Source organism: Bufo gargarizans, chromosome 1 (assembly GCF_014858855.1).
Source record: "Bufo gargarizans isolate SCDJY-AF-19 chromosome 1, ASM1485885v1, whole genome shotgun sequence".
Classification (NCBI taxonomy): Eukaryota; Metazoa; Chordata; class Amphibia; order Anura; family Bufonidae; genus Bufo; species Bufo gargarizans.
The window spans coordinates 384806940-384830190 of NC_058080.1; the positions used below are offsets into that span (position 1 = coordinate 384806940).

Genomic DNA, 23251 nt, shown 5'->3' on the forward strand with positions numbered 1-23251 from the left:
GTTCTGCTGTTCCTTTATTATTTCTACTAGAAGTTATGTATGATTTGCTAGCAGTCTGCAGTAAGGGGTACTGAGGGGTGGTAACCAGTTGGGGGTGTATACCTGCACAGTCTGACAATGGCAGCACTGATTGGATAGAGTGAGTCTGTGCAAGTACACACCCCAACTGGTTACCACCCCTCTGTCCCCTTACTGCAGACTGCTGGCAATTCATTCATAACTTCTAGTAGAAATAATAAATGTATGGTACAACACTGAGTCATAAGAATAGATGCTTCAGAAGTGTTATTACATGGGGAACGCATGAAGCTAGTAAACCAGACATGTCTGGAGAGGTTCTCTTTAACTTTGTTCTGTTTGTGCTTTACATTAAAAGGGTTATCCCATGAAAAATATGCAGTCAATAGGGCATTGCAAATTAGGTATTATTCCAATATACATGTAACAAAAATATTGTTATTTTTTTTAATGTACAATACATTATTCTCTCACGTGACGCCCCCTGATGTTTATCCTGTTTCAGTATGTAGCCTGCAAAATACATGTGCATGAAGCCTAAAAAAAGAGAGAAAAATTGTGAATTTTGCACTGGAGATCAGCAGTTTTTTTTCATTGATAGTTCAAGTAACTTCAGATATATATATTTTAGATCTTGGGATAACCTTTTAAAGTGCTGCTCTAATTATGGATTTGTAGGCCAGATCTTAAAGGAAAATACGGAGCCATGTTTGTAAGCTTTTACTAAAAAGAATATAGAGCTAGCGTATAGTCGACAGTATATATGCCCCTGGTGCTGCCTTTGTCCTTACCTGCCTCTGTATAAGGCCTCATGCACATGACTGTATCCAAACACAGATTCTGGCTGTGTGCATGCAGAATGTATTATGTTTATTTTTTTACTCCTGTAGAAATGTCCACAAAACGGATAAGAATAGAACACCATCTTTTTTGCAGGCCTGTGGAACAGACATACGGATGCGGACAGCACACGGTGTGCTGTCCTCATCTTTTGCGGCCCCGTTGAAATTAATGGCTCCGCAACATTCTACAAAACTGCGCATTGGATCCGGACTGAACATACGCCGTGTGATGAGGCCTAATGCTGTCAGTGGATGTCCTGCTGTATGGCTTTCAGGCTGTGGCTACTAGGGGATGTTTTATTACTGATGGCTCCTAGTATCTTGTTTCATTCTTCATAGTTAGGGTGTGGAGGTATCTTGTGTCTTCTTGCAAAATAGTCTTGTCTCCTGGAGTTCTAGAACATATGTCTTTCCACGCTGCCAACACAATAATGCTAAAAGAAAGGCAAGAAATGTAGAAATATTTATTGAGACTACCACTTCTTTCTGCTTAATTAGGAGTCGACTTGACCAACATAATCAAGGCTGTGCGGATACAAAGTGAGGAAGGTGACGCTGCTCCAAACCATGATATCCTGCTGGTATGTATTATTACGGGAATATATTGCTACAATTCATTTGCTGAGAGAGAAGCTGTAGGTAGTTGTCTGCTGACAGCTATCTCTCCTTGGCTTGTCTTCCCTGAGTACTTAAGGATCAGACTACTTTCACACCTGCGTTTAGGTGCGGATCCATCTGGTATCTGCACAGACAGATCTGTTTGCCATTGCACCATGAACAAAAAAATGCAAACGAATCCGTTTTGACTTACACTGAAAGTCAATGGGAGGCGGATCAGTTTTCAATTGCACCATATTGTGTCAGTGAAAACGTATCCGTCCCCATTGACTTACATTGTAAGTCAGGACGGATCCGTTTGGCTCAGTTTCGTCAGGCGGACAACAAATTGCTGCAAGCAGTGTTTTGGTGTCCACCTCCAGAGCGGAATGGAGGCTGAACGGAGGCAAACTGATGTATTGTGAGCGGATCCTTATCCATTCAGAATGCATTGGAGCTGCACTGATCCGTTTTGGGCCACTTATGAGAGCCCTGAAACTGATCTCACAGGCGGACCCAGAAACGCCAGTGTGAAAGTAGCCTTAGACCCGTTGAAATCCAACAGCTCAATCCTTCTCTACCTGACATTGGGGGAGAGTAGGGAGGACTACATATACATTAGATGGTTATACATGCTGAAGTCTTATATCCATGTGCAAATTACACTAATTGCAGTATTTTTTGGACTATAAGACATTCTCTTTTTGCAAGAACAAATCTTACTAAAAAGTGTTTGCATCTTATAGTCCACAGTTAGGGTGATCCAAGAGTTCCAGAACCCCCTGACTGTGTCCTTAAAGGGGTTGTCTAACTGCAGCAAATGGCATTTATCATGTAGAGTAAGTTAATGCAAGGCACTTACTAATGTATTGTGATTGTCCATATTGCCTCCTTTCCTGGCTGGATTCATTTTTCCATCACATTATAAACTGCTTGTATCCAGAGGTTATGTCCACCCTGCAATCCAGCAGCGATGGCCGTGCTTACACCCTATAGGAAAAAGCAACGGCCTCTCTGGTGGCCAGGACCATGGGAGCATGCATAGGGCATTGCAAATTAAGTATTATTCCAATATACATGTAATAGAAATATGCGCATTGCAGGCCTGTGGAGCAGCAGCGCCCATCCTGGCCACCTTCTATCTGCAGTGCAGTGGTGGCCATAACTCTGGGAAACGAGCAGTGTATAATGTGATGGAAAAAGGAATCCTGCCAGCAAAGGAGGCAATATGGACAATCACAATACATTATTAAGTGCCTTGTATTAACTTTCTCTACATGATAAATGCCGTTTGCTGAAGTGAGACAAGCCCTTTAAAGAATGCTCATATAACACTTTTTATGCAGCAGAGCTGTCTGTGTGTGTGTGTGTCAGATGTGCATGCGACAGTGCTGTTGTGTGTCTATGTGTTTGTGTGTATGTATAATGTACGTGTATAATATGAGTACTGCAGAGGTTTGTGTGTGTTTGTAGAATTTGCGTACTGCACTGCTGTGTGTATGCCTATGTACAGCACGGAATGGGGGAAAATCAAAATGTCAGTTTTGCAATTTTTTTTATCACTTCAGAATCTGAATTTTTTTAGTAAAAAGTGATCAAAAAGTTATACACATGCCAAAATGGTATCAATAAAAACTACAGATCACCCCGCTAAAAATGAGCCACAGAGCTCCGCAGACATACCGATAACTATAAAAAAGTTTTTTCTAAAGTTTTTTTTCAGTATAAAAACAAAAGAAAAACTATATAAATGTGGTATAGCTATAATCAAACTGAAGTTAATAGGTCAGTTTTACTGCACAGGGAACACCCGTAAAAACGAAACCTATAAAACTATGGCAGAATTTAGCTTTTTTCAAATTCCTCCACATTTGGATTTTTTTTTTCTAGCTTCCCACTACATCAAAAAACAATCATTCATACAGAAAAATAAAAATGTTATGGCTCCGGAAAATGCAGGCAGTATAAAACGAAAAATTAGAGGGTGCCGATCTGGATGACATCTGTCTGCATTTTTTGCGGACCCATAGACATGAATGGGTCTGCGTGTAATTCGCAAAAAAATGCAGATCGGACTGAAAATACAGCTGTGTGTATAAGGCCTACTTAGTGGCTATCCTTAATTTTTAGATTTTTATTTTTTTTGCAGAAGTATTCAGACCCAATTGCTGGTTTCAAATATGTAGAATATTTTTCGTTGGTCAACCCCATTTAAAGGTTACAACTTATCCCCTGTCCACAGCATAGGGAAAACTGTCTAATCAGCAGGGCTCTAATTGCTGGGGCCCCCATTGATCACTAGAACGAGGCCTGTTTGTACAAGGATATCCGGCAGAAAAACATGCAAATCTGCTGCTCAATTCAAATGGTGAACACGGGCCCCTGGTCCAGTGATTGGTGTTGGGTCCCAGCAGTCAGACCTCCTTTTATAAGATACTTATTCCCTGTGGATAGGCAATAAAATGTTGCCGTCGGGCAACCCCTTTAAAGAGGTTCTCTGGGAATGCTGAATTTTCAGCAAGTGCCTGCAGCCTGCCTCTGTAAACAGAAGATTCATACTTACATGCTCCGGTCTTCCGCAATGCCTCCACTGTGTCCATTTTCTGGTCCGTGGCTTATTTTCTTCTGGTGGTGCATGGGCATGGTCACATGTTTAACTGCAGCCAATTCCTGGCTTCAGCACAGACGTGCTGCTTCTGGCCATGTCACTGCTAAAGCCAGTCATTGGCTGCAGCAGAGCATGTGACCATGCCCATGCAGTACTGGAAGATAACAAGTCGGGGACCGAAATATGGACTGTACTGAGGTACCACGGAGGATTGGACAGACAGGGAATAGGTAAATATGAATCTAATGTTTACCGAGGCAGGCTGCAGGAACTTGCAAAAAAAAACAGCGTTCCTGGAGAACCCTTTAAAGGGATTCTGTCACCTCGTTTTAGGTTATAGAGATGCGGACATGCACGGCTAGATCGCCGCTAGCATGTCCGCAATATACCTGTCCTATAGGGCTGTGTGCTTTTATTTAGTTTAAAAAATGATTTTGGAGATATGTAAATGAGCCTTGTAAGGAGCCTAAGGGGCTGTACTAACCTTCTTGGTGCCCAGCCACGCTCCCCTGTGAAGGAGCCCAGCACCGCCTGCATCCTCCAAATCTCCTACTTTCTTCACAGTTAGATTGCCGTAATCTCGCGATGCTCAGTTCCTTCCCTGAGGCTGATGCCAGCACAGGGAAGGAACACTATGCCGGCACTGCGCATGCTCGAGCTTGTGCATCGCGAGATTATGGCAATCTGATTTTGTGAGCAAGGAGGAGATTCCTGGTTACAGACGGTGCTGGGCTCCAGAACGGTTAGTAAAGCCCCTTGGGCTCCTTACCAGGCTGATTTACATATTTATAAAATAATTTTTTCCTCTCAATAAAACCACTCAGAGATATGGGACAGGTATATTGCGGACATGCTAGCGCAATCTAGCAGTGCATATCCGCATCTCTATAGGGTAAAAAGAGGTGACAGAATCCCTTTAAGTGTAATTGTATCTCATTCCAACCACCACTAGAGGGCACTTATGAGCTTACATTCTCAATAATAAGACAGTATGTAGCAAGTTCTAAAGATTCCCTAATAGTGGCTAGACAACCATAGTGGTATCTGCGTGTTCATTTTTAGGTTTTAAGGACAGTTGGGCATTAATGTACATGTCATATTATGTTTCTTTCCTTAATTATAGACATTAGAATCCTTGAGAAATGCTGTGGGAACATCTTCTATAAGCAGTGTATCAGAGCTTCTCGTACAGTTTGGAGATCAGTGCAAGCAGAGCATGGCACATCGGTACCTTGCTGGACAGAAGTCTGCCTACCCTGTGGTACTGGAAGCATGGAAACTGTGTGAGGGAGACAAAGAGACTCTTTTAAATGCCCTTTATGGTATGTCTTCTCTCACTGATGGGCAGCCTGATTTTCTGGAGAATGTGGGACAAGAACTGTTAATTCGTACCCTGCAGAATTACTCAAAAGATGTTGAAGTGACTTTATTTGCCATTCGCCTTGCCCGCCATGTATGCCTAAAGCATGAACAGAACCGCCAAAACCTTGTTAAGGCAGGAATCTTGCGCCATCTTACACAGGCCATATCAAAACATGGCACGGACCCAGATGTTGTACGTGAAGCATGCTCTGCCTTGAGGATCATGACCTTTGATGATGACATCAGAGTTCCATTTGGACAGGCTCATGACCACGCTAAAATGATTGTTTTGGAGAATAATGGCTTAAACTTATTGATAGAGGCCGCAAAAGGTATTTTATTTATATACCGAATGCATCTTTTTATTTTTTTTAAGCGCCGTTCCTTAGCTGTAGAATTATTATACCTGCAAACCCTTTTTCTTTACTTATAATGACCCTTCAGCTCAAGAAAAAAAGAAAATCACAAGGGCTCATTCAGGCGGCAGTATGCTGTCTGCAGAAATGAAGATCCATTTTTTTGTGGACAGTTCAGCATTTTTGCGGACCCATACACTTCAATGTGGCCACGTCCTGATTTTCACTGACAAGTATACGACATGTTATATTTGTTTTACGGAGCCATAGAACGGAAGAAAAGGGTGCCATAGAAGTAAATGGGTCCGCATCTCATACGGCAAAAAACGGATCTGCATTTTTGCAGACAGCATTCGGCCGTCTGAATAAGCCCTAACTGGGAAACAAGAAACACATATACAGTGTCCTCCTTTTCACCTTTTTAGCTTTAGATCTGACCATTCTTAGGCTCCTCTTCTGTAATCCAAGAGAGCCATAAGGTTCTCAAACTATCTGATGCATACTATGCATTTGGTAGCCCAAAACACTTCCTGCTGCCCTTGAATTGGCCAGCACGGCTTATGTGAACAGTGCTGGCCAATCGAAGAGCAGGGATGGACAAGTAGAAACTGTCTTGGGCTGCCAATGCACAGTGTGGATCGGGTTGTCTGAGAAGCTGTATGGCCAGAAGGGGAGTCCAGGAGCTAAAAAGACGAAAAGTAGGGCACCATGTAAGTGTTCTGCTCGTTCCGTAGTTAAAGTGAATTTTACTTGAACATGAGCCTCACTGTAAAAGCAAAGGTGCACTTGAACAGTTCCAGTCTATGCTTTACATCACATGGGTCGATGTCTCGTCACATGGCGCTTGCATGAAAGGGCAGTGCCCGGCATTAGCTACGTCTTCCTATCCACTCACACAAGCGCTGTACAATGAGATTGATGCCTGCAGTAGAATGGACTCTGGGCACTACGGCACATGCGTGAGAATTAATTAAGTTCGGCGTCCAAAGTTGGGGTTCGGGTTATTGAAGAATCCCTTTGTGGATTCCTCTACCACGGATCATAACGGAATTCTGAATCCATAATGGGATACTTCGATAACCCGAACCCCAACTTTGGACGCTGAACTTAAAACACAAGTTCGCTCAACACTAGTAATGATCTAATAAGAATATGATTTTTTTCTTGTAGGCTTCACAGATAACAGTGTAGTCTTAAGTGAACTGTGTTCTACTGTTGCTCGACTTTGCGTGCGTAATGAGTTCTGCCAAGATGTGGTCGACCTGGGTGGGCTGAACTTTATGCTGGCCCTGCTAGCTGACAGCATCGATCATCAGGTAGTAACTGGTCTGTCACTTATGTTATTGGCAATGATTATACACTGAAGGACTGGGTAGTAGTGCTGAAAGCATATGCTTACATAGACTGAATATTCTATCTTTTATTGTAAATCTGTATGAATGGGAAGCCCCCCATACGCCTGGGCTTCTGACAATGAATATACTCATACGCCTGGGCTTCTGACAATGAATATACTTACCTGGTCCCTGCACCGCTGCTTCTACTTTTCCCTAATGCGCGGATGAAAACATTCGGGGGGGTCAAGCCAATGGCAGGCGGGGACGAGTCTCCCTAGCGTCATCTGCAATGCTAGGGAGGCTCGTCCCTGCCTGCCATTGGCTGCTCCCTCCCGACACCGGATGTTTTCATCTGCGTACGGGGACCAGGAGCGGTGCAGGGAGCCAGGGGCCCCGGTGTATGGGGGGCAATTTATAGTCTTGGATAACCCCTTTAAGCTGCTCATATTTTTCCAACAACCCACAAACATTCAGTTGTGTATGGGCAGCATTAACTCTGCCTAAAGGCAGATGTTGGCAGAAACAATGAGGATTGTCATATTGGATTTCAACATGGCCAATCCTTTTCTCTGTCAGGAGGTAAGCTGCTGACAGTCGGTGATTTCATGAGGTTTGAAGGGAACCTGTCACTGTGACAGACCTACGGACATCAGTTATATCTCGATAGACATATACTAATGGGTACAATTGCACCCAAAAATAGTGCCCCAGAGTGCCAAATTGGGAGCTGAAGGTAAAACATTTTCTGGTTCTGTGGCATCACAATTGGTTTCACATGATCTCTGTCAATGCTGCCAACTGTGGGAAGCTCAGTGGTGACAGACCAAGACCACATGGTCCTTCCCAACCAATCTAGTTGCACTGACAGAGATCATGTGATACCTGCTGTCACTGAAAAGAACCAGGAAGAACTTTTCTATCCCCTCCCCAGTTGTGCATGTAATGGTATCCACTATGATTATAGGTCTGCCATAGTGACATGTTCTCGATAATGATGGCTTACTGAATTGTTTCAGGACTAGTGTACCCTTTCAAAGTTTTTTTTTTTGTGTATGTGTTTTTGCCCAAGTAAATAAAAAAAGGAGGAAAGGAGAACAAATAGGAGAGGTATCAACCATTACTATTATTGAATGAGAGACCCCCGTTTAGTTACATTGTGTATTTATACTGAGTGCATGCCAATGTACCTAAAACACTATTCAGAAATGGAAGACATTCAGCTGTATATCATCTGATGTTGTAGGATCAGAAATGTTACTGTGTTATCATTTAATCATGAAATTTGTATCATTGTTAGGACCTTGTAAAGCAGGTACTGAGCGCCATCAGAGCCATCGCAGGGAACGATGATGTGAAAGACGCTATTGTAAACTCCGGGGGAACGGATTTGGTTATCCTTGCGATGACCAGACACCTCTCCAACACCCAGGTATTTTTTTATTTTAATAAAGAAACATGACAACTTGGATAAATATGTAAAAGTATTTTCATCTGTCCACATGAGCACTTTTCTAATACCTGAAGAAGGGGTTGTGCCAAATTTTTAAGTAACCCGCATATTAACAGGATAGGGGATAACTAGCTGATCGCTGGGAGTCCGACCTATGGGACCCCCACTGAGCACGAGAACGGGGGAGCCTGTTCCCCTGTTCTGATGGAGTGGCAGGTCTTGTATGGGCTGTGATCGGTGTAGAATAATGACATTTGTGATACCTTACCAATCCCCTGTTGCTCCCATTCTGATGTGTTTTGGACCCTGTCAGTTTCTATGTCCTGGTCCCCCACTCTACTCTCGGCTATCTCCAGCTCTTCCATCGAGAATGGACGCATGCACCACCTCCTGTTCCATCAGGATGGGGGAACTGGACCCACGTTCTTGTGATTGGTGGGAGTCCCAGAGGTCAGACCTCCAGCAATCAGTTAGTTATTCCCTATCATGTGGATAGGGCATAACTTAGAAACTTGACACAACCTCTTTAAATAAACTGAAATTATCTTTTATATTATAAAAATGAGTTTCTGTCTGTCTGTTCTTTATGCGCGACTGAACGACTGTAGTGATCTTCACCAAATTTGGCACACAGGTACATCAGGTGTCCGGGAAGGTTTTAGACCGGGTACCGTTCCTGAGATATTCCCAAAATATGATCTGCATTGGCCAATACAAGCCTGCAAGTCTTTCTCTTCATATCCCAACTGCCATACACACGGTCATATGTCCCTAATCAGCCAATAGAAGCTTGCAGGCCCTTAGTCTCCACATACACACAGTTTTACTCCAGGTTTCCATAACAGCCCAGCCATTTTTCTTCACTGCTGTAGGTCAGATTTAGGCTAGGGCTACACGATGACAATAAGTCGCACGACACATAGGGCACAACTATGCTGCTACATGCATCCATCTTGGATGGATTTTTTGCAACTGTCGTGTCAGTCGCAGCATGTCACAGTGCGACACCATATCCTATCATTATGAAAATTGTTGCGCGACAATGGTAGGACAAAATGTTGTGCGACACATGTCGTCATGTAGCCCTAGCCTTAAAGAGGCAGGGCGCTGTGGAGGTCACTGTTAAGGGGGCAGGGGCCACTATTAAAGGGGCAGGCCACTGTGGAGGTCACTGTTAAAGGGGCGGGCACTGTGGAGGTCACTGTTAAGGGGGGCAGGGGTCACTATTAAAGGGGCAGCTGCTGTGGAGCTCACTGTTAAAGAGGTTGTCCGGTCCCAAAATCAAAAATTTTTGATGTGCTCCTAACACTCCTCTCCATGCATACTTATGCCCCCAATACCTGTTTTTCATGTCTGAGCTTTCCTTCCCCCCCTGGAAGACATCACATTATCCTGGCACATCTGTTTACTTTCTCCTCTGCTTGTTTTGTTGAATACATAACTTTATTAATACACAAGCCTGGCTGCACTGCACAGAGATGAGTCACAGGCTGGCCACGCCCCCTACTCTGCTCTGTCTGCAGCAGCCACACCTACTACAACTCCTGTGTCTTTCTACACCCAGAAATGAATCTACTTCTCACTCAGTGTCTAAATCCCATTACTGACTGTCCATAGGCTCTGCCATCATGTGTATCTAATCCTATCCTGTGTGATACAGCATGCTGAGCTGTGTATCTAATCCCATCACTGACCGTCTACAGGCTCTTCCCTCACCATCTCCAGAGTGTGAAAAACAGCTTGAATCAGCAAACGTATCCAATCACATCTGTATCTAATCCTATCCTGTTTGATACAGCCTGCTGAGCTGTGTATCTAATCCCATCAATGACCGTCTACAGGCTCTTCCCTCACCATCTCCAGAGTGTGAAAAACAGCTTGAATCAGCAAGCATATCCAATCACATCTGTAGCTAATCCTATCCTGTGTGATACAGCCTGCTGAGCTGTGTATCTAATCCCATCACTGACCATCTACAGGCTCTTCCCTCACCATCTCCAGAGTGTGAAAAACAGCTTGAATCAGCAAGCATATCCAATCACATCTGTATCTAATCCTATCCTGTGCGATACAGCCTGCTGAGTGGTGTATCTAATCCCATCACTGACAGTCTGCAGGCTCTTCCTTCACCATCTCCAGAGTGATAAACAGCTGGAATCAGCAAGCGTATCCAGTCACATCTGTATCTAATCCTATCCTGTATGTGTGCCTGATACACATCCTGTTGTGTGCGATACTGCCTGCTGAAGTGTATATCTAATCCCATCTACTATGATACTGCCTGCTGAAGTGTATATCTAATCCCATCTTCTGTGACACTGCCTGCTGAAGTGTGTATCTAATCCCATCTTCTGTGACACTGCCTGCTGAAGTGTGTATCTAATCCCATCTTCTATGATACAGCGTGCTAAAATGTGTATCTAATCCCATTTTGTATGATACTGCCTGCTGAGCTGTGTATCTAATCCCATTTTGTATGACACAGCCTGCTGAAGTGTGTATCTAATCCCATTTTGTATGACACAGTCTGCTGAGTGGTGTATCTAAGCCTAAAGTATCTTGTATGAGCCTTCCTGCTGAGCAGTTTTTCTAAACCCTTATGCACACGACCGTATCCATTTTGCGATCCACAATTTTGTCAGTTCCATTGAGTTGTATGGATTTGAGGTCCTCATTTTGAAGACCAGAATAGGACATGTTCTGTCTTTACTGGAACCGACATACGGATGTAAAAAACACACTGATGACGTCCCTGTGCTTTCCACATCCGTATGTCAGTTGTGCGAAAGATAGAACATTTCCTATATTCTGGTCCTCATAATGCAGATCTAAAACCCATAGAACTTAATGGGACTGCAAAAATAATGTGAAGTGCACATGGACAGTAACCTTCTTTAGTGGATCCGTGACTTGCAGACCGCAAAACAGATACGGTTCTGTGCACGAGCCCTATCACTTATACTCAGCGCCCATAACAGTGACGTCCACAGTGCCCCCATAACAGTGATGTCCACAGTGCCCCCATAACAGTGACGTCCACAGTGCCCCCATAACAGTGACGTCCACAGTGCCCCCATAACAGTGACGTCCACAGTGCCCCCATAACAGTGACATCCACAGTGCCCCCAAAACAGTGACATCCACAGTGCCCCCAAAACAGTGACATCCACAGTGCCCCCAAAACAGTGACATCCACAGTGCCCCCAAAACAGTGACGTCCACAGTGCCCCCATAACAGTGACGTTCACAGTGCCCCCAAAACAGTGACATCCACAGTGCCCCCAAAACAGTGACATCCACAGTGCCCCCAAAACAGTGACGTCCACAGTGCCCCCATAACAGTGACGTTCACAGTGCCCCCATAACAGTGACGTCCACAGTGCCCCCCATAACAGTGACGTCCACAGTGCCCCCCATAACAGTGACCTCCACAGTGTCCCCATAGCAGTGACATCCACAGTGCCCCCATAACAGTGACATCCACAGTGCCCCATAACAGTGCCATCCAGTGCTCCTAGGGCCATCCGATGCCCCCTATTTGTCATCCAGTGCCCCCTTGTGCCATCCAGCTCCCCCTAGTGCCATCCAGCTCCCCCTAGTGCCATCCAGTACCCCCACTATGCCATGCAGTGCCCGCTTGTTTGCCATCCAGTGCCCCTGTTTGCCATAATTTGCTCCCCTTGTGCCATCCAGTGCCTCCTTGTTAGCCATCCAGTGCCCCTGTTTGCCATGCATTGTCCCCGTGTGCCATCCATTGCCCCCATTGTGCCATCCATTGCCCCCATTGTACCATCCAGTGCCTTATTGTGCCATCCAGTTCCCCTGTTTGCCATCCAGTTCCCCCATTGTGCCATCCATTGTTTGCCATGCAGTGCCCCCTTGTTTGCCATCCAGTGTCCTTGTTTGCCATGCCTTGCCCCCTTGTGCCATCCATTGCCACATGTGTCATCCACTGTGCCCCAGTGAAATCCAGTGCCTCCATGTGCCATCCTCATTGCCCCAAAGTGCCATCCACAGTCGTCGTCCCCCCATGTGCCAGTCAGTGCCTCCCCCCATGTGCCAGTCAGTGCCCCCAGTGAGATCCACAGCATAGCTATCGCTATGCTGTCACTCCTGCACAGCGCATACATCGCGCTGTGCAGGAGTCAGTACAGGCTTCACAAAAAAGCCTGTACACTTCAGAGAGCGGCCGCCAATCCCGCGCATGCGCACTAGCATTAAGCATAGTGCACTTACGCGGTGAGTGAAGATGGCCACACTGCGCTTTCTTCAGCAGGAGGCGGTGATGTCACGCGTGACGATCCGTCTCTTGCTCAAGAAAGGAAGAGAAGACAAGAAGACGGACTTCGGCCAGAAGCAAAGAAAAGCCATCTGGAGGGACCATGTGACCGGGAGGCAGATCACAAGAACGGCTGCACTCTGGAATGTAAGTATGGGACCAATAATCTTTCTTCCACAGGTTAGATTTTAATACCCCAAAAAAGGTTAAGCCCGGAGAACCCCTTTAGGGCAGCAGGGTACTGTGGAGGTCACTGTTAATGGACCGGGGTACTGTGGCAGTCACTGTTAAAGGGACGGGTGCTGTGGAGGTCTCTGTTAAGGGGGCAGGGAACAGTGGAGGTCACAGATAAGGAGACGGTCCCCTGTGGAGGTCAGTGTTAAGGGGCGGGGTGCTGTATAGGTCACTGTTAAGGGGGTGGGTCCATGAGGAGGTCAATGTCAAGAGAGTGGGGTGCTGTGAAACTCACTGTTAAAGGGGTGGGCTGCTTTGAAGTTCATAGTTAAGGGGATGGGCTGCTGTGGAGGTCCCATTTTGAGGAGGCGGGGCACTGTGGGGGGGTCAGTGTTAAGGGGTGAAGGCTGTGGAGTTCACTTTTAAGGGGCGGGCACTGTAGAGGTCACTGTTATGGGGGAAACTTTCGATATCTTTTAACGACACACAGAAACATTAAATTAAATTAAATTAAATAGATGAAATATACCTGTGCGAAGACAGGTCCTTCTGCTAGTCTCATATATATAAAAATGAGTTTCTGTCTGTCTGTTCTTTATGCTCGACCAAACGACTGGACCGATCTTCACCAAATTTGGCACACAGGTACATCAGGTGTCAGGGAAGGTTTTAGACCGGGTTTCAGCTCTCTGGGACATACCGTTCCTAAGATATTTCCAAAAAATGCATTAGCCAATACAAGCCTGCAAGTCCTTCACTTATATTCCAACTGCCATACACACGGTCACATGTCCCTTATCAGCCAATAGAAGCTTGCAGGCCCTTATTCTACACATACACACAGTTTTACTCCAGGTTTTCATAATAACCCAGCCATTTTTCTTCACTGCTGTAGGTCAACTTTAGGCTAGGGCTACACAATGACAATAAGTCGCACGACACATAGGGCAAAACTACACTGCTACATGCATCCATCTTGGATGGATTTTTTGCGACTGTTGTGTCGCAGTCGCAGCATGTCGCAGTGCGACACCATAGCCTATCATTATAAAAATTGTTGCGCAACATTGGTACGACAAAATGTCGCGTGACACATGTCGTCATGTAGCCCTAGCCTTAAAGGGGCAGGATGCTGTGGAAGTCACTGTTAAAGGGGCAGCTGCTGTGGAGGTCACTGTTAAGTCAGCAGGGTACTGTGGAGGTCACTGTTTAGGGAACGGGGTACCGTGGCAGTCACTGTTAAAGGGACGGGTGCTGTGGAGGTCTCTGTTAAGGGGCAGAGAACAGTGGAGGTCACAGATAAGGGGACAGTCCCCTATGGAGGTCAGTGTTAAAGGGCTTCTGTCACCCCCCCAAACAGCAATTTTCAGTATTGGACTTCATATAATTGCTAATGTACGCAGAGTCCATATATACCCCTCTTACCTCTGGATGTGCTTTAAATTCTTTCAAAATAGTACTTTTGTGATATGCAAATTTCTTCACTACCAGCAAGTTGGGTGGTTACTTGCTGGTAGCCACCGCATCCTCGGTCTAAAAAATCGCCCCCTCCTCCACTTGATTGACAGGGCCAGCGAGCGCTCTCCTCCTTCCGCTGGCCCTGTTTGCAGATGAAATCCCGCGCCTGCGTCATTCAGGTCCTCATTTGGCGCAGGCACTCTGAGAGGACGCTCGCTTGGCTGTTCCTTCCTCAGTGCGCCTGCGCCGATGACGTCAGCCCTACACCCGGAAGAGATAATATACCCATAATTAATAAATATATATATACCAAGGATGCGGCGGCTACCAGCAAGTAACCGCCCAACTTGCTGGTAGTAAAGAAATTTGCATATCACAAAAGTACTATTTTTAAAGAATTTAAAGCACAGCCAGAGGTAAGACGGGTATATATTGACTCTGTGTACATTAGCAATTATATTAAGTCCAATACTGAAAATTGCTGTTTGGGGGGTGACAGAAGCCCTTTAAGGGGCGGGCCCCTGAGGAGGTCAATGTCCAGGGAGTGGGGTGCTGTGAAACTCACTGTTAAAGGAGCGGGTTGCTGTGAAGGTCAAAGTTAAGGGGATGGGCTGCTGTGGAGATCCCATTTTAAGGAGGTGGGGCACTGTGGGGGGGGGGGGGTCATTGTTCAGGGGTGAGGGGCTGTGGAGTTGTTAAGGGGGCGGGGTACTGTAGAGGTCACTGTTAGGCTCCATTCACACGTCCATGTGCATTTTGCGGACCGCACATCGCCGACACTTAATAGAAAATGCCTAATCTTGTCCACAATTTTTCGGGAACGGAATTGCGGACCCGGAAGTGCGGATCCGCAATTCCGGATCCGGGCAGCACATAGTGCGGCCCCATAGAAATGAATGGGTCCGCAATTCCGTTCTGCAAAATGCGGAACAGAATTGCGGATGTGTGAATGGAGCCTTATGATGGATACTGTCGATATATTTTAAAGACACACAGAAACATTAAATGAAATAGATGAAATATACCCGTGCAAAGCTGGGTCCTTCTTCTAGTATAATTATAAAATGTACGCTATTATAATGTGCAGTCTATCAGACAATGACTGCTACACTCCCTCAGCCAGTCAGGTGTGGGCTTGCATTCTATATTCCCTCAGCCAATCGGGAGCGGCCTACTGTTACTCCCCAGCCTGCTCAGTCTACACAGATATAGATTATAATTATTTTATTATAAATAAATCATATTGAATAAAATAAAAATAAACATCCTGAACGATGGACATTTTAACACTACACACACTTTATGTATCGTTCAGAAACGCCACAAATAAATCTGCTGCATCTTTTCTTTGCACTTTTCAGGGAATGTGAACAGGGTTTGATTGAAACAGGTCACTGCTAATGCCTCTAATTTCCTTTAAAACCATGGTCATTCAATAGCTTGCATGTTGTCACTGGATCCAAATCATTTTCTTGATGGTTCACAATAAAATAGCAGTAAACAATGACATTTATATTTCCATACACGAACAGTTATAGGGTAGGATGTATTACATGTTTAAATGCTCCACAGGTCTGCTATTGGTTGCTTAGTAGTGGTTTATGGGGGAGAATGTAGCAGTTATTGTCCTGGTAAACTGCACCAGTGAGGCTGGAGAGTAACGGTAGACTGTACCTGATTAGCTGAGGGAGTGTAGCAGTTATTGCTAGACCACACCTGATTGGCTAATGGAAAGTAGCACATATTGGTAGACCCTACCAGATTGGCTGAGGGAGTGTAGCGGTTATTGGTAGACCATGTCTGATTGGGCTGAGGGAGTGTAGCAGTTATTGGTAGACCCTGCCTGATTGGGCTGAGGGAGTGTAGCAGTTATTGGTAGACCTGCCTGATCGGGCTGAGGGAGTGTAGCAGTTATTGGTAGACCTGCCGATGGCTGAGGGAGTGTAGCATTTATTGGTAGACCCTGCCTGATTGGGCTGAGGGAGTGTAGCAGTTATTGGTAGACTGTACCAGATCGGGCTGAGGGAGTGTAGCAGTTATTGGTAGACTGTACCAGATTGGGCTGAGGGAGTGTAGCAGTTATTGGTAGACTGTACCAGATTGGGCTGAGGGAGTGTAGCAGTTATTGGTAGACTGTACCAGATTGGGCTGAGGGAGTGTAGCAGTTATTGGTAGACTGTACCAGATTGGGCTGAGGGAGTGTAGCAGTTATTGGTAGACTGTACCAGATTGGGCTGAGGGAGTGTAGCAGTTATTGGTAGACTGTACCAGATTGGGCTGAGGGAGTGTAGCAGTTATTTGTAGACTGTACCAGATTGGGCTAAAGGGAGTGTAGCAGTTATTGGTAGACTGTACCAGATTGGCTAAGGGAAAATAGCACTACCAGATTGGCTGAGGGAGTGTAGCCGTTATTGGTAGACCCTACTGGAATGGCTGAGGGAGTGTAGCAGTTATTGGTAGACCCTACCGGATTGGCTGAGGGAGTGTAACAGTTATTGGTAGACCCTACCGGATTGGCTGAGGGAGTGTAACAGTTATTGGTAGACCCTACCGGATTGGCTGAGGGAATGTAGCAGTTATTGGTAGACCCTTCCATAATTGGTAGACCCTACCGGAGTGTAGCAGTTATTGTTCTGCTAGACTGCTTGATACAGAAGGATGGTCTGTCCTCTGTTATCACATTTGTTTAAAGAGGTTAAAGTAACATCCCCTATTCAGATAGTGATTGTAAAGCAAAGATTACTTAACTGCTTCCCGTGCTGGCTCCCCGATCCTTCTCCTCTTGGCCTGCGATGCTTCCCTTGCTAAAGACAACCGTTTTGATGCCACCCGCAGCCAATCAGTGGCTGCAGTAGTGACCAGCTCCCTTTACATCATGACAGATGGTCACATGACGCAAGAGGATCAGGTCATTGCCACGCCAGTGATTGGCAGCAGGCAGTGTCAAACTAGATGTTTTCAGCAAGAAAGTCCAGCAGAGCATCGCAGGGTGGGAGGAGAATAAGCTGGGAGCCGGCACCAGAAAGCAGGGAAGTATTACAGGTCTGGCCAAGTTTGCCAAAACGCCCCCATTTTTACACAACTCAGAAATATAGATTAATTTGTTGGTTAATTAGCATAAGTAATTTGTTTCTTATTCTTTTTGTAGTGGCTTGTAGTGATTTACCCTGCTAGGAGCAGATTGTAAAAGTTCCACCTCCACTAAGATCTTCTTATTACAGTGGAGTGAAACGAGAGTTAAGGAGCATTTACGGGCACTGACTGAGCAGGCAATTATCGGGAGGTAAGCATTGCATTCCGATAAATACCTGCTTGTCACTGGAGATAAGACTGGTACTTGCATGTAGCAATCACCTGCACTTTATGGGGGTGAGCAACGGCTACTGCGATCGCTCATCCTCATACAGATTCATTGTTTCTGGGCAGCAGATCTATGTTTAAACAGCCTGATCTGCTGCCCAGAAACAATGATTTAATGCCCTGCATTTGTTTGTTCGTCGGGTGATTGGCAGCACCTTTGCACAGGCCAGTTATTGGGAACGAGGATCTGTACAAACGTTTGTTCCTGATAAACGGCCCAGTAATAGTCCCATGTAAATGCGCCTTTAGTTGCAGCCTCAGCATGCTTTACTTACATTATGTGTATTACTCCACAGTGAACAGTCATATATGATATTGCGCTTGACTGTAGGGGGTACAAAGTGGGTTATGCATAGCATTAACTAAATGTGCATGTGCAAGAGGTTGTCTGGAGGTATGAAAACCAAAGAAATTTCCCCATAAATCTTAATACATAAACTGTGTTCCCTTTCTATAGATCTGTGATCAGGGCTGTGCCGCCCTTTCTATGTTAGCCCTTCGTAAACCAGAGAACTGTAAAGTCATTATGGAAGGAGGTGGGGCTTTGGCTGCTCTCCAAGCAATGAAGGCTCACCCTAAGGATTCAATTGTACAGGTAATTCCTGTTTCTGACTAAGCCTATACATGGACATAGTCACCACCCAGTAATATCATAAAATCCATGTATTGAGAGTGAATTGTAACATTGAAATAGAACTAACAGACATTACTTCATTGTCTGCTATTTAGATGCCACTGTCAATGCAGGCCGTGGCATCTAAGTAGTTCGAAAGGGAGGAGTCTCTCTCTCTCTCTCTCTCTCACCCCATTGACCAGAAGTATTGCAGTGAATTATATGGGCAACAAAAAAGGTGTTGTGAAAAAATATTCAGGTAAAAAAATCTACTGAAATCTTCCTAATTGTACCGAACCACAGAATAAAGTTACCATGTTACATTGGAATAATTGCTGTGCTTTCACGCCACCCTTGCATAAAATAAATCTATACATTTTATAAAATACATCACACTGTTAAAAAACAAAAGGAAAAAACAAGTCCTCTTTTGGCTTTGCTAACAACAAAGTTGCATATGGCAGTGGAAAAACCTTATCAACCCTATTCTACTTTTACTGCCTTAGGGGACTTGAGCCTGCTATCCCTTGATTGCTTGTACAATACATTGTAATACTTCTGTATTGCAGTGTATTGTGTCTTTACCATGATCCTGTTACAGTACTAACATGGCAGGCCTTGGGGCCTAGGCCTCTGGCAGTCGTTCAGCACAGCTTGGGGAGACTGGGTACAGAGACAGCCTACTTCCTCTGTGTAAACTATCAGAGAGTAAACTACTTGCTCCCACTGTTTGTCAGTCTTCAGTATTTTCTACGTGTTTTTGATATAGTCTTGTAGAAATCCTGCAGAGAACAAAGTGTTTAATCCACTGATGGTCTGCTGTGTCTTTGGCGGGTGGTTATACACAATCTAAGCCCAGCACTGCGGGCACGGGCGCCGGGCTCCCTCATTCTCATCTGCTGCTGTGCACCATGCTGACAAGCGTGGACTGCAGGTAGCTTAGCTGTTGTATCTGTGCTCCGTGCCAGAGCTTACTTCCTACTTTAGTCCTGTACTGTTGTTAGAGCTTGCATGAGTGTGTCTCTCCTCCCTTGTGAGGCAGCACGTACACGCCCTCTATCTCCCCAGCCTATGGCTGAGTTGCAGGAAGTATTTATAGGCGCTTCCTGCCCCAGGAAGACGCCTGAGCAATCTTTGTCACTAGCTTGTCTGGTTCCTTGTGTGAAGGTGTTTTGTAGTTCTGCTTTTCTGTGTACCAGACCCTGCTTCTTGATTCAACTGACCTTGCTTGATTTGTCGCCTGCCTCTGACCTCGGACTTCGTTTATGGACTTTGCTTGATCACTGCCTGTCCTGACCCTGGACTTCCTGACTGCGTCATTCCCCTCCTTGCTTGCCTCAGTATCTCTGACCCCCTGGTCAGCTGCCACTGACCTGGGGGACCGCTCTGGAGTAGTACCTGGTAACTACCATAACGGCCCAAGCCTATCCCCCCCTTTAGAGGTTGTAGTTAAGACCAGGTAGTCACTTAGTCACGCCCCTACATGGTATAACCAGTCAGTGGCACAGTGGGTCCACACCCGCTGGCATAACACACAGGTGGGGTGGGTAGTTGGGGTTTAGCAGTCTATTTTTTCCTACTGTAGATAGGGAAGAGAGACATTGATAATTACAAGAAAATATTCACAAAGTCCTAAGTAATACTAATGTTTGAAGCTATCAGGGTAAGCTTAGAGAAAACTACATACTTTTAATACATTGAACCCAATGATAAAGCAGTATACAGGAAGTTCCCCCTAGTGGTGGCAGCAGGTGGCCATAAATGGATAAGTTTGCTGTATGTATATACAGAGGATTTAGAGCGCTGTATCAGAAGGCAGAGGTCTGATCCTTGTAAAGATATATTATGAATTGTCACAGAATGTTCATATTATGTTATAAGTTGGATATTAACTTTAAAGGGGTTGGCCACTGGGGCAGAGCCTAATCGCCAAGCAAGACGGAGGTCTAAGCGACAGCTCCCTCCTCACAGACCCGTGTTTTACAGGTCTTTTACGCCAGAGAAAGCCCCACCATGGTTGAAATAGGGAGAGAAAGACCCAGAGAGCCTCCGGGCACCCCCAAAAGAAAGAAGAACCAAACAGAGGTTGACAGATTCTTCAAGAAGACCTCCGCAGCATCGCCAGAGCGCTCAGAAAACATGGCGCACCAGGCTTTTGGGCTGAATTCAGAGGGTGAGGAAGAAGACGACAGAGACTCCATGCAAGGTACCCGCGAACTCGCACACGCGGCAGATAGCGGCGCACTCACAAAGTCGTTCTTCAAAGCAACCGTGTCCCAGGCTTTAGCCCAGTTGATCCAGGAGATAAAAGAGTTAAGAAACGCTGTGAGATCCCTGGGCCGCCGGGTGGAAAGACTTGAAGAAGATCAAGGTCAGGTAGTGGCACACAGTACAGCTCTAGCGCGGTCTCTAGAAGACCATGTCTCTTCAATAAATGCTGCATATTTTATGATTAAAAACCTGTGGAATAGGAGTAGGAGAAAGAATATTAGGATAAAGGGCCTATCAGAAGCAGTATCATCTGAAGAACTTGAAAATACAGCTCAGAAGATGTTTGCAGATCTCTTAGGAGAAGACAGAGCTGAGACCATCATAATTGAGAGAATCCATAGATCTCTGCGCCCAGCCCCAAAACACGGGGATCCACCAAGGGATGTAGTCTGTGGACTGCTCTGTTGCAAAGACACATCTGCCATACTGCAAGCTGCCTGAATGAAGAAAGAACTAAGGTACGGCGATTCAACAGTATTATTTTACCAAGACGTCGCCCCTTCAACTTTAGCCAAACGCTAAAACGCTTATCTAAGAAATCAGAAAATATTGTACAAGTGGCTTTACCCCTTTGGCCTTACCTTTACAAACAATGGCCACCGTTGCACTATCCGCGTGCCACAGGATTTGGATGCGGCATAGACTGTGTTAGAAATAGCTGCACTGCCCGTGGACTCCGCTCTACCCACTTTCCTGAAATTGCCCAACCCAACACCTTGGGGAACAGAACCTAAACTAAACACCCAGAATGGCAAGAGGAGGCCAACGTGAAGATACAAAGAATGAGTAGAATCCACTTTCTCCCCTGGAGTATACAATCTATTTATGATCTATAGACCACCATGCGGGGCATAGACTTTCTGAAAGCTACATGCCTACAAGTGAGTTCTCTCTATCAAGCCTGTATCAAGACAACCCACCTGCGACTTGATGAACTCTCAAGACCCTAGCCTCAAGTAACGTCACACTAATATCTTTATAAACCATCACAAAGATATTCTCACCAAGCTGGATACACCAAAGTTTGGTACGGACTTAACATTCCTATAACAAGAAGAAACAGGGATGTATTACTAAGGTCCACCACTAGAGGACTTTCCAGGATAATATAAGAAGAATATTTGAATCGGAGACAAATATCCATCTAAATCTCTGGCACCCTCGACTTCTTACTACCATAAGCTTTTCTTTTAACCAGATTTTTATCTCCTTTTCTTTTTTATTAATTTAGCTAATATGCAATGTACAAGTAAATCTAGCTAGTAAGATGGAAATGTAGCTGTAGGGAACACAGATATGGGGACATGGGTTGGGATGGTTATTGAACACCCCTTGCCCTCTCACATCTCTAATTAGTGGCTAAGCCAAGATACCACTTTGAGTTCTGGTGCCTGATGTCTCGGGGACTCGTAGTTTTATCGGGAGACCCAACGCAGCAGGTACTACACATATGCGGAAAGTTTTACAATGTTCATCAGTTAATGTTCTGATTTCTGTTTTCTCTCTGATACGGTTCTGGACACACTGGTTAAGGCTTGAGCAGCTTGGAAAAACTGACGACATATGGCTAAGATGAACTTCTCCTCCTTTAATGTTAAGGGCTTAAATACCCCTCAGAAAAGGTCTTAAATTCTTACCCTGTTGAAGAGGGACAAGTGCGATGTTTGTTTCTTGCAAGAAACCCACCTCAAAGTAGGTAGAGTACCCAATTTCTCTTGCACACAGTTTTCACAATGGTTCCACAGTACATACAAAACAGCATAGAGAGGTGTCAGTATTGCTATAAGCAAGAATTTGCCATTTACCCACATTTTAACACAACAAGACCAGGAAGGTAGGTTCTTATTTGTGAAAGGGAAGGTGGGACACACCTTAGTTTCACTAGCAAGTCTATATGCCCCCAATTCCCATCAGTATAAATGGATCAAGTCTACCCTAGCCAAGTTCAATGACTTTGCTGAGGGGATTAGGATTATAGGAGGGGATTTTAATATATCTTTAAACCCCACTCTGGACACCTCATCAGGTGTTACCACACATTCCCAAAAAACAATTGGAGGCATACAAAAATTATTTAAAGAAAATCATCTCATTGACTCTTGGAGGACACTAAATTCATCTGACAGGGACTACACATATTTCTCTGCAGTGCACCGATCATATCAGAGAATAGACCATATCCTAGTATCCGAGACACACATTGATATGCTACGTCGCTACGTTATAGGTCCTATCACAGTTTCCGACCACGCTCCGGTGATAATTACCCTTTCTTTTAGTATGCTTCATAACCGTGAATGGATGTGGTGTCTAAATGAGACCCTTTTAGATTCAGAAAAACATCTAGCAGATATCTCAAGAAAGCTATCCCTTTACGTTCAAGACAATAAGCCATCAGATACCTCCCAGACCATAGTGTGGGAGGCTCACAAAGCCTCCATTAGGGGCAAACTCATATCTCTAGGTTCAAAACTCAAGAAAGATAGGCAAATAAAGCTAAATTCTTTTAGGTCAGATAGCTGTTAT

General features: G+C 45.1%; 1 protein-coding gene across 2 annotated transcripts in view; it reads left to right on the top strand.

The window, feature by feature from the left end:
• Window positions 1-23251, top strand: part of ARMC6 (armadillo repeat containing 6) — a 32266-nt gene that overhangs the window by 3649 nt on the left and 5366 nt on the right. For both annotated transcript variants that reach the window (XM_044270557.1, XM_044270549.1), the window contains exons 3-7: window positions 1359-1441; window positions 5189-5759; window positions 6954-7099; window positions 8418-8549; window positions 18299-18436. In XM_044270557.1, coding sequence (XP_044126492.1) covers window positions 1359-1441; window positions 5189-5759; window positions 6954-7099; window positions 8418-8549; window positions 18299-18436 — 1070 coding nt within the window. The remainder of the gene's footprint in view (window positions 1-1358; window positions 1442-5188; window positions 5760-6953; window positions 7100-8417; window positions 8550-18298; window positions 18437-23251) is intronic.